General features: G+C 40.9%; 1 protein-coding gene across 9 annotated transcripts in view; it reads right to left on the reverse strand.

Annotated features, from left to right (window-relative positions):
- Positions 1–16,690, reverse strand: part of diaph2 (diaphanous-related formin 2) — a 447,791-nt gene that overhangs the window by 66,651 nt on the left and 364,450 nt on the right. For 8 of the 9 annotated variants that reach the window (XM_037780358.1, XM_037780361.1, XM_037780360.1 and 5 more), the window contains 2 exons: positions 16,253–16,417; positions 6,068–6,203 (listed from right to left, as the gene is read on the reverse strand). In XM_037780358.1, the coding sequence (XP_037636286.1) occupies positions 6,068–6,203; positions 16,253–16,417 (301 nt within the window). Of the gene's footprint in view, positions 1–6,067; positions 6,204–13,095; positions 13,366–16,252; positions 16,418–16,690 lie in introns of those variants that run through there. The other variant, XM_037780366.1, reaches the window with a different exon arrangement.

The following is a 16,690-nucleotide window of genomic DNA, read 5'->3' on the forward strand; positions in this document are numbered from 1 at the left end:
TGACATAGAATAAAAAGTGAGAAATACAGGTTATTAGGCGGGCAGGAGACCGGTGTTCGAGACCGCTGTTTTGCTTTGTAAGCTACGTTAGTGAGCTATATTAGCTATTTGTAAGTGACGTGTTTTTAGTGACATTTTTGATGTGTTTTCTGTACTTATGTTACGTTGTTTCCTTACATATTTTACTCACTTTACATATTTATTTTGAGCCCAACCATGACGTTTTTCCTGAACCTAAGTGAGAGGTTTTGTTGCCCCCTTTTGTTGCAGGCGGGTCTATTACACGCTTTGGTGTAATACAGGGTTGGATGAGGACATGCTGACTTCATAGAATTAATACAGGTGCTCTAAATAAACTCAATTAGCCTCTCAAAAAAGCTGAATGTTAATTTATGTGGATCTAAAATGTGAATTATGTAACAAATGTTAGGCGTGTTTTTATTTAGTTTTGATATGACTGACATGTAAAAAACATTTTTGCAGTTGAAGCCCACACTAACTTATTTTGCTTGTGTTTACTAAACTGCATGTTTTTTTTGGGAGGAGCCACTTTTATTTATGTAAACATCCACTAGTTCATCCTCGAAGTGTGAAAGGTTGACAGGGAGGATGCATAAATAGAAGCTGCAGGCCCATCATTGTCAACATGCCAACTGTTCTCTGCAGAGAATCACAGAGACATGGAGACCTCATTCTAGCAGGGCCTTGTCGAACGGGAAAAATGCCTAGACGGCTATCACAGCACAAAAAAAAAAGATTTTGGAGAGGAAAGGAGGACGCTAAAATAATTGTGAAATGTATTGAAATGGAAATGAAACACCATTTAAGGATTAACTTACAATGAACAATAAGCCATACGCTGCAAAGAGGGTCTTAAATTATAGGACATTTAGTTAAATGTGTGGCTGAGTTGCTTTGAGAAGTTTAACATAATAATACCAACGTTTCCTTCTAATGGGCTCCGTCATTTTTACACACAGTGATGCAGCATGAGGTATGCGCAACTTCCAGCTGTTGTGTGAACAAACGCAACCACATTTAAGATGATAATAATGTGTGTTCAATAGTTATATTAACACAAACACCTCGACAGAACCACCATAATATTCCCTCAGAGCAACTCGCTGTATGGGTCTGCATTCTGCTGGTGTCTGCAAGCTGTTGCAAGAATGGATTGAAGCGGCTGAGTGGGCTCTAATTCATACAGTTAAAAAATGATCACTTTGCAGGTAAAACTTAATCATAAAAACAGCATCTGTGAAGCCTCTTAATGTGTTTTTAGGGTTTTCTATAACACTGTCTGGGGCCATTTTAATATTTTTTTTTTTTTTACAAAAGTTTGTTTTCCAATCAGGTAATTATATTTTGGGACCTAAGATTAGTTAAGAAAATGATTTCATCTAATAAGTCCAGTTGAATTACATTTAATGCGTGTAGTCAAGTAACATAGCAGACAGTTGGTGCACCCATAAAATGTGCTGTAAAACTCGCAGGCTACAACCAATACGCTCCTAAACTTGATATTCCTCAGGTTGGCTATAACAATGTTTTTCAGAGGTTTTTATGGTGAGGGAGGCTGTCACACAGGCTACTACAATCTCCTCACACACTGAAAAACCATACTGTATAAAGCAGGTCTGAGAGAAGTTGACAGTAAACACGTTAAACACAAAGTTCTTTACTATTTCTCTGTGGTACAGTACCTGGGCAAAATGCCTGGACTAAATAAAATGTCCAACTAACTTTTTTTTTTGTTTGTTTGTTTATTTCTATGTGCCTTATGCCAAGCTGCATTGTGCTCAAAGCGGCATGTGGGCTTTCCGGCTCTGTTCAGAGCTTAGTGGATTTGACTGGGGTACACAGTTGACATGTGGGTGCAGACACTCGCCCCAGACGGGGGCACTGACCCCGGTGATGCCAGCCGAGCAGGCGGCCAGAGGGAACTGCTACTCCTCACAAACGCCTCAGAGAAACAAAGTCCAGATGCTCCACCGCGCTCCGGCTCTTGACACACTCGGCATGCCGCTCGCGACATTGTTTCATATGCGGCAGTAAAAACAAAATATCCTGCTGTGATGAAGCGTCTTCCTCTGTTTTAAACAGAAGCATTCGTTTGGGTTTGTTCTGCAGTGTTTAACAGTTATTTCCAGCGAAGTAAAGCGGTTTGGTAAATGTTGAACATCTGGTCAGTTCAAGAGAATATGGAAATCCACTTAGAGCAAATTAAAACAAATGGGGTGACCGGGTAATGATTTCATAAGCAATTTCCTACATTAGGATTTCTAATACTTCACAAGGAAAACACGTTTAGCTCTGCACTTGTCTCATCTATCAATCAGGCTTGTTGAAGAAGTGCACATATCAATGCACGAGCAGAGGGTATAATCTCAAGTTTTATCAACTGGGAAATGGGAGAGAAATGTTTTTTAATCAGTTTCCTAAAAGCATTTGTCTGTTTCCCCCTCCCCCACCCCGGTGCCATCCTGGCAAAAGCTAAATGAATTAAACTCTCATTAAATATGCATTTCATTGTTAATCATTTGCAAGCGAAGAGGATTAGGTCGCAATTTGTGAAATGACATAAAATCTATCCCTTCTCAAAAATAGCCTCTTGAAATTGCATTAAACACAATAGTATGATCCATCAAACAGTCCTTTAAGTAATAAAACGAGTAAATCAGTAAATCCATTAAAGAGATATTGACCTGTAGATAATTCTCATAATACAACGGCCATATGTTTACTCCATCTGTTAATGCTAATGGATTTGTACACATAACAATGGACTAGATTCAGGTCAACAGACCGTTCTATCCATCCGTCTTTCCATCTATCCGTCTGTCCATCCATCCATCTATTTGTCCATCTATCTATCCATCTATCAATCTGTCCATCCATCCATCTATCCGTCTATCTATCCATCCATCCATTTATCTATCTATCTATATCTATTCATATATCAATCCATCCATTTGTTTATCTGTCTATCTGTCCATCTATCTGTCCATCTATCTATCTATCTATCTATCTATCTATCTGTACATCTATCTATCTATCTATTCATCTATCAATCAATCCATCTGTCTATTTATCATCTATCCGTCCGTCTATCTATCTATCCATCTATCTATCTATCTATTTATCTATCTATCCATCCATCTATCCATCTGTCCATCCATCCATCTATCTGTACATCTATCTATCTATCTATTCATCTATCAATCAATCCATCTGTCTATCTATCATCTATCTGTCCGCCTATCCATCCGTCTATCCATCCATATATTCATTTATCGATATATCCATCTATCTATCTATCTATCTATCTATCTATCTATCTATCTATCTATCCATCCATCTATCTATCTATCTATCTATCTATCCATCTATCTATCTATCTATCTATCTATCTATCTATCCATCTATTCATCCATCTATCTATCTATGTATCTATCCATCTGTCTGTCTGAAACCAGGGTTAGAATCTAAATAATGAAGACCAGAATAGGCCTATCAAACTGAAGATCTATTTCAGCGCATCACCTTTACAATCCAAAATGAACATAGAAAATGTTTGGACATGACTAATTAATGGGGGTCGGGGGGATTAAAAAAGCCTCTTTGTGCCCAACACTACCTTATTTTCATCAACCTTCACAGACAACACGGCCGACGCTCGATGCATGAAATATTGATGCGAGAAGGCTCCTCAAATAACGAACTCAAAATATCTGAAGCACACATGGAATTTTAGAACAGAATGGGAGAGAAGAGTCAAGACTCTCAAGCCAAGGCTGTCAACTGGAGAGGAGCGGAGGCAGAGAAAAGAAAGATGTGCAACTAGAAAACACTGCATATCCTGCACTGTGTGTTCCAACCAAACAGCTGAAAGGAAGAAACACAAGAGCGGAAACCAAGCTGCTGTAACCTCCAACCTGCTTCTGGATCAAATTCACATTTCCATTCACAGGCCTCAATTAAAGAGCTCACATTTGATTGTCCTTTACCTGATTGCTTTTCGCACAAAGACGTTAGTAAGTACACAAACTTTTCAAGGTTTAATGAAAACGTGTAGTCAATGCAGGTAAAAAGCAGCCTGGGGTTTTTAGCACATCCTGAATTTAAAAGTGTGTATTTCATAGCTGCCAAGGTCAGCGTGATCGCGACAGTCCGACGAGCTAGGTGTCGGCGTGGAGGACAATCCCCACTATCTCCAAGGCTGCAGGCAACGTTGCCCATGTCATCCTCATGTTTTATTCATGCAAGTCATATTATGGTATTCAGAAAGTGAGATCAAAATCTGCTCTGGCAGAAATATTTAATATCATACCTACTTCTCTACCCTCCTCCATCTGGTTAGCCAGCATGAGAGAGAGGGGTAGACAGACTCCTTCAGCTCAGCCATGTTGGATTATTAAAAGTGAAGCTTTCAAAGAGGTCACTGCTCAGGGTAAAGAAAAAAAAAAAAAAAGCTGTAGCATGCATCAATTATCTTGGAGAGTTTGTGGCATACGGAAGACTGTCTTGTCACATTTCCCCAACGTGGCTGAGCTACAGAGAGGTCCTTGGCTGGCGCTGACATTTAGAAGCTGGTGAATTGTGGAAATCCCGGTCTGTTTGTCAAAAAAAAAAAAAAAAAATGTGGACAAAAGACCACACTGACTGCTTGCGAAGCCCCTTCAGGCTTGAAATGCCTTCTCAATGTCATTGGCATAACTAGACACAGGCATCCAGCTCTGTTGCTCTAATTTTTCATGTCTGAACAACTGCAACTTACACTGATCAATACGCAGTTTACTGGCATCGCCCGGAGGACAATAGAGTAATTCCAATGATTCACAACTATAAATATAGCACGCTATAGTCTCGAACTGGAGGAATGATCATTTTTTTTGTCGTGTTGCTTGCAGATGATAAACGAGTAACAACAGCGTGATCGTGTTGGAAGTGCAATCTAGAGCCACTTTCGACCACAGTTTCCTGTCTTTACATGTGACCTACATACTGTGTGTGACTGCCGGTTCAATGAGGGCTCAACCTAAGTCTTAGTAATTATACATGACTACATTCCTGGTACTATTACTGAACTATAAGACTGTTACTTTACATGTGTTTAATCCAACCCGATCTCACAAGAAGGCATATAAATACCACATTACACGGACATTCCGCATGTCAGGAAGACGCATTTTAGCGTTTTCGCGTGTCATTTGTACGCCACGTAAACGTCCGCAGTTTTAGGCAAGATAACTACTAACTAAGGTTCAGGCAAGAAAGACACTTGGGGTAAGGGAAAACGTCAAGGTAGGGCTTGAAATAAGCAGGTAAACTAAGTGAAATACGTACGAAACATGTAACCCAACTAAAGAAAACACGTAACAAACGTCAATAATATCGTGACAATCTTCATGGACGTAACTTACAAAACAAAACACCGGTCAACACCGGTCTTGAACACAGGTCTCCAGGTAAAAAAAAGTCCTGTGTTTGTTGGACCCATCCAACACCCCACCTGCCCACCATAAGTGGTCTTTCTCGCTTTTTTATACTATCACTAACTTTTACCGTAGAATTTAAACGCAGATGCATTTACATTGCAGTTAGTACAGGCTACATGGCGTACCAATGACACGCGGAAATCAAGAAACGAGTACTTATTGCACGCTAAGCGCCTCGTGCATCATCGTGCCATTTATACATCTTTCCGTGCGAACGGGCTGGTTTAATCTTTAGAAATACATGTGCATAATACTGCAGGAGAGAATGTTTCTTTCCATGTGAGCAAATGTACCATGGAGAGAAAAAAAACAAGCTAAAAGTAGCATAATCTGCCTGTTGTTTGGAAGCATTGTATCGGCTACGGTAGTAAGTATAAGATTCCTTCAGAGCGGAAAAAGATGACTCCCCCCCACTCCTACACATTATCCTCTTCCTTCAGAGTTCAAATCTGTGTGAAGCACAATTCCATGGAACCCCCCCTTTTCTATCCTCCTGTTCTCCCCGTCCCAACTCCCCACCTGCCTCCCCGTCTCCGTCTCTGTGGTGGCGCGGGGAAGAAGTGGCATACCTTTGTTCATGTCAATCAGCTGCTTCTTCTTCTGCTGGCGCTCCTGCTTCTCCCGCTCTGCTTTCTCCTTCGCCAGCTTGGCTCTCTTGATCTTCTCCTCCATCTCCCTCTTCTTGTGGTTCTCCTTCACTGCTTCCTGATGAGGCACACACACACACACACACACAGATATAATCAGAATATGGCTCCTGCCACCACCACTCTTTTAGTGTTTCCTGCTACTGTATAGTGTTCAGAAGCATGCCATCAGCAAATTCTTATTCAGAGAATGGTTTGATAGTTAGAGATAAGCTGCTGGAATAAACAATATATCATGCCTTGTGTATGGGCTTTTTAATACAAGCACATTTGTCTGGAAGGCTTCTGCACTACTTTACATATTTTCAATAACACACAGGGCTGATTCGGTGTCAATAATACATCAATATGGCACTAAAAAAAAAAGGCTAGATGATCATCGCACATATGCTGGGATATTTCCTTTGACAATATGGGGGAGCCATTGCGTGAGACAAGAAAAGTGCAGCAGCAGTGTGCCAGTCTCTGAGGACAGAGACAGAGATATCATCCTCCTCCTCCTTCGTGACCGGCTGAAATGTCAGGAAGGAGTCAGAGAAAGAGAGATAATCAACGGTACGGATTCAGCCTTGACAAATGTGTCAGTTTGTTCATGTGCCAACCGAGAGTAAGATGCAACCGTGCGACCTTTGGAGGCAACAAAATGTTCTCCCGTCCCGGGCCTGTGGCAGAGCCCTTGACAGGACCCATCATAGGTGTTAGTGTATGTGTGTGTGAGGTTATACTGTATTCATGCATATACTGTATGCCTGTGTGCCTATGCTGTTCATGGGCATCTCTAGGCTCATCTGTGGTGTTCCCCCCCGTATGTATGCATATGTGTGTGTGTGTGTGTGTCAGTAAGTGAAGGCATGGCCCTCTCTGTGCACTGATATAATAAGTGACGACAGTAGGCCCCCCCTCCCCTCCTCCATCTAATGCCCCTGTGGTCCTGATGTGTGTGTCGTGTTGGCAGCTAAGACAGAGGGATTACAGGGATTGTGGGGAAGGAACAAGGAAAGAGCAGCTCATGATGCCAGTCAATAGTAGAGCTTTGCTCCATGTCCAAGGACACGAGCCCTCATTGTCACTGTCTCCTTGTTGGATGACAAGGGCAATGAGACACAGAGAGGAGGGGAGAGAGAGAGAAAGCAGAATAATAAGAGGGAGGGAGCGAGCGTGTTTTTGTATTATGTGCATTACGAAAACATACGTTTTGCTTCGTCAGCTGCTTCAAGCCGGTGAACACTCAAAAATCAACCTATTTTATCACCACATCCAGGTTGTGTAAATGATACGGCTACACTCTGTTAGAGCCATGACTGTGTGCACTTTGCTGCTGTGGAGGAGAGCTGTGCTGTATATTCAGTACTGAAACAGTTAACATTTTGTTTAAGTGATGGGCAGCTCTGGCAGCACAGAGCATCATCATCCACTGACAGGACTCATTTTTGGAAGTAATACATTGCTCAACATCTACAGCATAAGTTGGAAGATAAATTATGCAGATTACAAATAGAATCCTGCCGGCAAAACTTATTTTAAACAAACAACTAATTCTGACTGTAAACATGATTATGCAACGTAATTATGTTGCTCTAATCACACGGCACCACTAATTGCCATGGCAACAAATATGTTTTCACTGATCTCTCATTTCTCCCTTTACCATTCTCTCTGATGGACGCTATTTTGCCGTTGGCAACGACTGATTGTATCAGGTCTCATTTTCTTGCCAACTGTGTATATTGTAGGAGGACATGCGAGAGATAAACAATCCTCATGAGATGTGTTTTCTAAAATAATCTTCAGTGCAGAGAACCAGATTTAAACCTCGTCGGAACACGAGACAAAAGATCTGGTTCCTCTCAAATATTCTGGATGTAGAAAAATATGTTTACAGAAAAAAAAAACTGTGCATTCATTGTGTCTCTTGAGTACTCTCATGTACTCAAGATTAAAGTAGTACACTATTTAAAATGTGATTTCAGGTGACCATGGAAACAAGTTATTTTTGCCCCTCACACTGAGTCATCTGTCCCTTGTTGAAGATCATCACTGTAGTCATAGTGCCAGCCAATGAGAGCTTAAAGGGGATATATATCATGGAAAAACTCACTTTTTCAGTGGTTGTGTGACAACCGAGTCAGTTTTTTTGTGGGCTGTCTAGATCAGAAAACGTGATTCAACAAGTCATTCACATCCGGCTCCCCTTCCTATGTCACATGCAGACTCATTAGCATATACCACCCACAGCTTGAGAACTATCTTTGCAAAGGTGCACTATCTATTTCTCTAAAGCCAATCAGAGCAGACTGGGCATTTTCGGGAGGGGAGCTTAAAGGAGGGGGTCCATTATTTTGTTTTTTTTGAGGTTTTTACATCATTCTTTTGGCTTCCCAGTGGTGTTCCTTATGTATTCAAATCCGAACATTCAAAGCAGACAATAGTATGCATGTTAGTCTGGATCTGAAAGTCACATAATAACACAAACTAACTAACTGATCGATGCAGCTGTAGACCAGCAAGGTGATCTGCGATTCCTATTTCTGTGAATGGAGTCAGGTCTGGTAGTTTTGAAGACGACAATATAACGGCTTCAGTTCCCCGTCGGGAAAGGACTGTCTGATGGCGAGGTAAAGCGTTGTAAATATTCTAAATATATCGTACACTTCAACTGATATTGATTTTTTAGGTGTTTAAAATACTTTTTTCTGCTGCTCCCGTCCACAGCTGCTTTACCTCGTCGTCAGACGGCCCTTTCCGACGGGGAACTGAAGCCGTTATATCGCTCTCTCTTCAAAGCCACCAGACTACATCCACAAAAACAGTAATTTTAGTATACATATAACCGCACTTCAAAAAAATCAGAAATAACCCTTCAGTTATTTCCAAACTTAGCACAGATAACTTTAACTCAGATAGTGCTAGCATTCACATTATTCATAACCTTAATCATTAGCTTTGAGAAGCTTAAACAAACGCAACAAAACACAGAAGGACCCGCCCTTTAAAGAGACAGGCGCTAAAATCAAGCATTTCAGGCAGAGGTTGAATACAGGTATATTCAGACAGGCAGCATGAGAAAAATAATGTTTTTTGAACATTTAAGCATATAAACATGTTCTAGTAGAAACCCAAAATAGTATGTAAGGAGCTCAAAATGAGCATGATATGTCCCCTTTAATATATTTATTCAAATGAAAACAAAGTACAATGACTTTGAACTTCTACTTGAGCTAAACAATGTATAAATTAACAATGCCCATTAAATCCCACAGTCCCACGGGAGTAGGGTTTGTTAACTTCTGTGGTCTTGACCTCATTAAGCACCACAAGACAATTAAAATACTACATAAGAAATCAAATAAGTTCTATGTATTAGAATTTTTTATGGTTTTGTCACATACAGTTTTAATAACTTCAGCGTGGAGGTTCAGTCATTAAACACAAGGATCACTTATAAGCTTTTCTAGAGATTTTGACCATATCGCATGGCCTTCTTTGGCGAATGGAACTATCTTAAGTGTCCTATATGTAACTTCAGTGTGGTGATAACAGGTATTATTAATGTTTCATAGTTATGGAGGCTGATATTTTTGCTTTAAGTATAAGAAATAACTAATGGCTACTAATTCACTGTAAGGCATAATATGGAGGATTTTGTTTACAAACTAAATATTCCAATTTTATTTAAAGGGACTGTTTGTAACTTTCTAAGCGTAAAGATGTAGCGGGTTGGCACACATGCACGTTCGCATATGCGCGCTCTCGTGTGGCCGCTGACTCGTCTCCTCTGCCTGTTCGCCTTCACTCAGACAGCACTCGCGTACTCGCTCCACCTCTAGACGTGCATGCACGCTCACTCCACACTGCAGAAGAGTTAGTTTAGCTCTGAGAATATCTAGTGAATGTACAGTGGACGTTTGTGCATAAATAAATGCTGCAGCTCTTCCAGACCAACAGAGGTTTCCCGTGTCTTGGGAAGTAAGGGGGCTTCGCAGAGAGAAATGTTACCGTCTCGTTACCGACCGGTTGCCGGTGTCTTCCAGCTCTCTCCGTCTGCGGGCGGAGGGAGACGAGTTTCTCGCTGCGGAGTCCCGCTGCTGAAGCCTGCGCTCAGCCTGCGCTGAGGCAGGAGAAGCAAACACTAGGATCAGCATTGATTCATGGAGAGACCTTCGTCTGGTCAGCTAACATTACTGCCAAGCAGCTGAAATATAGAGTGATATTGTGCTTTTAGCTGACGTGTGTCGCCTCACTGTTATGAGCGATGCTCGTTCATGTCCATTTAGAGCGAGCACAAGCACGAGCCCGACGCTGACTTTCGTTGATTTCACGGCCACAGGTGTCGCTCTTAAGAAACATTTCTGAAAGTTACAAATAGTCCCTTTAAGTATAAGAAATAGCTAATGGCTACTAATTTACTGTAAGGCACAATATGGAGGATTTTGTTTACAAACTAAATATTCAAATTTTATTTAAAGAAGTTCTTTAACAAAATAAATAAAGATTAATCCCAGATAGGAAAGCACAGTCACACATGTCTAGAAAAATGTGAAAAATAAAATACGACATGAGGAATTGAAGAAAAGATACCATAAAAAGACTAAGTCAGAAGTGTAGTGCAGCACAGCACTTCAAACTAACCCAAGAGGTCAAAAACATTTCTTCCCCCTGTGATTATCTCCCATGATAGACAGTGTCCTCTGTGGCCTGATTCTACCTAGTACTCCTTAAATAAAACACTGAAACCCGGCAGTCCAGAGGCCACGTCTATGTCTGGCTCTGTGTCCTGACTCCTGAACCAGACTGCGGTGCAGGTATCCATGTGGCTCAGGGGGTATGTAAATTCAGAGTTAGAATCTTCTTGAAAAGACAAAACAAAATGTGTGGTTTCACATAATAGCACCTTAATGCCAGGTGGAGTTGTCAACAACACTATTGAGGCTGCACATTGAGGCTTTATGAGCCTGAAAGCCTGTCCATCTTCGACACACTGGAGGCCCTGAGTGTGACATGCGCTCATTTCTTCTCGCGGCCTCCGGTGTGTCTAAGATGGAGATCATAAGTACTCCTCTATCTATAACTGGCTGGCAAACTGAATGTTGTGCAACCCACAGGTCCAATCTACCAACAAGGGCCAGGCAGCGTTTTCCCTTTCCAGGTCTGTTTCTTTCAATAATTCATGAAATGTGTTTGCTGTTCTTCCTTGACCCTGCACAACACAATACATCTCCCACAGCATGGCTCCCCTCCCATGCATACAAGTTGGCCAGTCCAATGAGGGAGCAATGAGTATTTCCAACCGCTCAGTTGCACCAGTGATCTCACACAGAGAGTGTCACTGCTATATCTCATTTGAATTTTACAAACGCTACAGCGTCTGGGCTTTAAGCAGCAAATGTGTTTATTAGCCATCTGTTACACTGCGTGCCAGGATGTGGAGGGGAAATGGCTTCAAGAAGTTATAGGTTACAGATTGTGGGACTTCTGCTCTGCGGTAGAGATGTATTCCCATATTGATAGGTGACCTCCAAAAGCTGGTGCAATGATTTTTTATGACATGCTAGTGTAGGAAACATGACAGTGATTCAGCAAGAAGGTGGGGAGAGAGTGGCACCGCCGGAGAATCATCTTCAGCATTATTAGCATGATTATGATAATTTGTCATATTGTGAAGGAATTAGCGAGCTTTAGAAATGGGCTCCAAAGTGGACGGATACACCCGCGCACACACACACACACACACACACACACACACACACAAATCATCACTCTAATCTCATAGATGCTCTATCTTGCTACTTTGCGAACCCGGTCTGGGTCTTTTGGTCTTATTAGAAAGTCACTCAATTAACAAGGAAGACTGTTAGCTCATCCCAGCCCATCTGCTGCGCTTTGATAACTCATTAATGGAAAAATCCTCATCCCCCCCATGCTCCTGGTCAGGATTACACATACAGACCCTGCGATTGCATTTCACTCATACTCCATTTCAGAATGTGGCAGCGGCATTAAATTAACAAATTGTTGGACTCTTCCAATACTGACTCCATGTACGGAAATCAAATAATATTTCATTGGCCGCGGAAAAAAAAAGGAGAGAATGGGATGGGAGCGGGGGAGAGAAAGAGAATGAAACAGAAGGAAAATAGAGTTAATGGATTCTCTTATCAGTTACATTCAGTTCTGTGAGGACTGTCTGTCAATGCGTTTACTCAAATGCCTCATGTCGGTCGGGTGCATTAAGCCCTAGCTTTTTAGTAAAAGCAATTTGGGGTGACTGTATTGCAATGGAATTCTTTAATACTGCAGATGCTTTGTGCTGTGAATGCATTACACAGGGCGATGCAACAAAGACAGAAGTTAGCGAAGATGTTCCGTCTGAGTCAAACAACTCAATATTGGAACAAAAGTCGGAGGCGCACCAGGCATATCAAGAAGTTAAACTCGGGGCTCTTCTCTAAATTATTAGCAGCCAAGAAGTCTTAGTGTTCATTAGATTTGCCATTTGGAACAAATCAGTGATAGTTGATGTAGGTCGGCTTTGTCAAAGATAAATAACTAGCAGACATCTCCCCGAAATTCCTTCACTGACAAAAAAAAAAAAAGCTGAGGAGGATGCTGCAAAGGAGCGAGCTCAGTTATTTTCACAGGGTAAGAAAATAAAAAAATCAACATTCAAGTAGATATAACCATTGATTCCTTGTGCTCTGCAAGCAGATGGGATTAGCCTATCTGTCAGCAGAGCTGAGGAGCCAACAACTATAAATAATATCTGAAGAATATGGTGATTAAAGGATTGTTTTTATATGAATACATTAACTTATAACCAGCCCCCCCCCCCCTTCCTATTTCAACCACACCACAACACTTTATCCCACTCAGTTCCCTCCCCTTATCCATAGCAGGGAAGTTTAAATCAGTAATAAAATATTCATATGCAGCTATTTGCTTGAGAGAATAATTTATTTTCTTGGGTGGATGCCTCTTTTAGAGATATGCAACTGTGGAATCCTTGAGGGAGCGTTGTGTTGTGTGTTGGTGTACTTTGATCAGTGGGAATGAGAAGTTGGTTTCAGATGGGGATCAGAGTAAAGAGAGGGAGAAGGATTCAGACAAGGGGACCTTGCTATTCACGGTAATGGATTGTGAAGACTTAGAGCATGCCCTCTGGACACCGTGTCATCATCCTGACACCAGGAGGATTTGGGGCGGTGCCAGGAGGGATGGATAGACTGTAGGAGGTGGGAAAGCAACGAATAAATGTTAAACAGACTTGTCTACTCAGGAAAAAAAAAAAAACTCTTGTCATTTTGGTATCAGTCGAGATTTCTTCAGTCGATTAGTTTTTTTTAGCTTTTTTCATGCTGAATGACTCATTTCTAAGAAACTTAACAGCACATCTCTGGTAAACACAAGTGGTGTTGGTCGACTAAGAATTTCTTTGGTCGAGGACAGCCCTAGTTCTGCGATGACGTGGTGTTTACCTCGTCATTAATATTACCTCTTTTACAACTAATCTGCTTCATCCACTGCACATTTCCCATAACACTGCAGGAAGCAGACTTTTCTCACTTGTGTATTCTCTTTCTACATTTATGGCAGGAATTTTAAACACGAATGTAAATGTGTTATATAACCGACACAGTGAATTGTGTTATAGTGTTTAAGGTGGAGTGTTTGTGGAATTACATTCCGAGAATACTTCTTTTTTGTGGAGTGAACATGTCCCATAATTCTACTTTCAGTAGAAGGAAATATTATACGTTTTATAAAAAAACTTTTTCCCAGCCATACACAAAATCATTTCTAACTCTCAGGTGGGAAGTGAAACACATTTTCATCTACTTTAGGACTTGGAAATCTTTACCTCCTCTCTAGACTCATTACCCCTTAATAAAATCCTGCAAGATCTGCAATGCCCTGTAGTGACGGCACACACACACGCACACACAAGCAGCTGCAAGCTAATGAAACTGTGTTTAACAGGTTAAGAGGCTTGCCCAAGCCTTCATCTAGCTCTTTTATCAGTAAGACACTGAGCTACTTTCAAATAATATATTATAATCTGTTTTATGACTTTTTCTTACAGCTCCCAAGTCTGCACTAGATGTTTCTTAATCAGTAAAGTTCACAAGTATCTACTCTTAAGACAAGTTATATTCTGCAGGTTAAAGCATCTGAAACTCAGGATGCTCCGGTAAATGCCATTAAACATTTTTGGCTCCAGTACAGTGCTGGAAAAGATGTATTGTGATATTCTATCCATACTATCTATATCATAATTAATACATGCTTTAAAAACAAAGTGTCTCATTTTGTGAATATATCTTCATATGATATGTATTCAGATTTAAAACACAAGCCAGATTCAGCATGCTGATTGGACCAAAATGATCTCAAATGAAACACCTCCAAACCTCCTCTGAAACACCATGTTTAGATATCGTGCATATAGTATAAGTGGTATATAAACATTAAATAAACGGTTTATAATGTACTATATTTTAAGTGTTTATTAATGTACAGTATTTGTCAGCAATTACAGCATCTTCAATTACCGATTTTAGACTCCTTTTAGGGGTGCTCAAGCACAACTAAATATCATCTCAGCATCCCTATAAAAGAATGATCAAACCCTCCGAGACCCGCGGGATCGACATTCCTGTCTTTAAGAGGCTGTGATGGGCTCAGTCTTAAAGCTAGAGTGAAGGTATGGCATGGCGGCTTGTTGGGCAGGAGGCTAAATAACGCTCCAAAGTTAGGCTAAATTTTGGCGAGGTGATTCTCAAAGGGGTTCCTTGACGTCTGACCTCGAGACATAAAAACATTTCCATCATAACTTGTTGAAGAAAAGGCAGAAATTTGTGCATCAAAATTCACCAGAATGCTGGAATGAAGTGGTTAATGCTCAAAATGTCCCAGGTGAGGACTCTCCGCTTAATACGTGTCCCGCCCAATGTTGAAACAAAACCTACGCCGGATCCTAGAATCACCCGACTTCTCCTATGAAGACATATTTTAAATTATTACAGCTGTGTTTCGCTATATTGTCATTCATTATCTGTTTATACAGCAGCTTCCACTTACGAGTGTCCACAGGAGGACTTTTAATTGTTAACAAATAGCTTAACAAGCACTTATGTCTGCGTACAACTACATTACCGTCTGTTATGAACCATTTATTTATGTACTGATTATAAATAATAAATGGGGGGGATTTAAAGTACAGTGTTACCAAGAAAAGAGACCTATATTCATAACCTTCCAGACTACGATGGCATTGGAGAAAATGAAAAAGAAAAACTCCTTCAGTGACAAAAAAAACGAGGTTACGTCTGTGATACCTGAAAGGAAAAAAAAAGAAAATCTTTGGCAGACGCAGTGGCATTATGACCTACTAAAAGATGACATATTGAAGGAAATCACACAGCAGGTGAGCGCAGTTACATTCTTGCAGAGAACAGTGCAAGAACTTAAAAGAAAAAACTGAAAAGCATGTCAGGGCCAACCGCGGGAATAGAAAGACCAAAATAGGTGGCCAGAAAATATGGTGCACTCTCCCAAACCAAAACCTTTCTGTCAGTTTTAGACGAGGAAAGTGAAATCACCCCCAGAACTGAAACTAGCAGCTGATCGGCTCATAAGCAAAAATCCAAATGGACAATCGCATGTAATGTTTCTACCCTTGTTACTCACACTAGATTACAGTTGTACTGTTTAACATCTTAGCAGATCTGTCATAACACAGCTATGTACTGTAAAGGTTGGCCAGAGTGAAAGACAGTAGAAATACCACATATTTTTAAACAATTTCTGATAAAAAATAATCTTATCAGTTTCTGTTCTTGTGGATGCATTATTCTGTTGTGCGAAAAATATAGTAAGTTTCATCCATAAAATGTTTTATCCATCAGTTAGCACCTACTGAAAGTCTGATCGAAATGTGTGCATGTTTAACACACCGATTCAGTTCACATTTCAATCACACCCAATGTGTGTAAGCGAGTGAAAGTGTGTACAAAAGAATGTGCATGTGTGGGTGGCGGCTTCTGTCAGTCTGCGTGTGAACTTGTGAGACTTTTCCTGTATATGTGCATAAACCATAAACGAAACACTCACCATGAAGAGCGCGCGGAAGTTGGCCAGTTCTCCGAAGAAATCCTCCACGCCGACCGAGTGGGGGTCGAAGGCCAGATAGCTGCCTATGCTCTCGTAGAGCTTCTGCATGTTCTTGTGCATCGTGGACAGTTTCTCATACTGCTCCCGTGCATGCTTGGAGAAGCCGTGAGAGAGACGGAGTTAAGGGAAACAATGGAGAAAAACATATCACAGACAAAACATATTCAAAAGCCACTGTATGATCAGCAATATAACGGCACCTCACAAATATGTTCATCCGTGACAAAACAAGCCGTTGTGAGAAATGAGCACTTCAGAGGCATTCAAAAAGCCCACCTATGCCAAGGTCAACAAAACAAAACGCTGGATGAAGAAGGGGTCAGAGACAATCTAATGTGCCATTACAATAACCTCTCTAACTCACTTTGGAGTCAATGG

Source organism: Sebastes umbrosus, chromosome 9 (genome assembly GCF_015220745.1).
Source record: "Sebastes umbrosus isolate fSebUmb1 chromosome 9, fSebUmb1.pri, whole genome shotgun sequence".
Lineage (NCBI taxonomy): Eukaryota > Metazoa > Chordata > Actinopteri > Perciformes > Sebastidae > Sebastes > Sebastes umbrosus.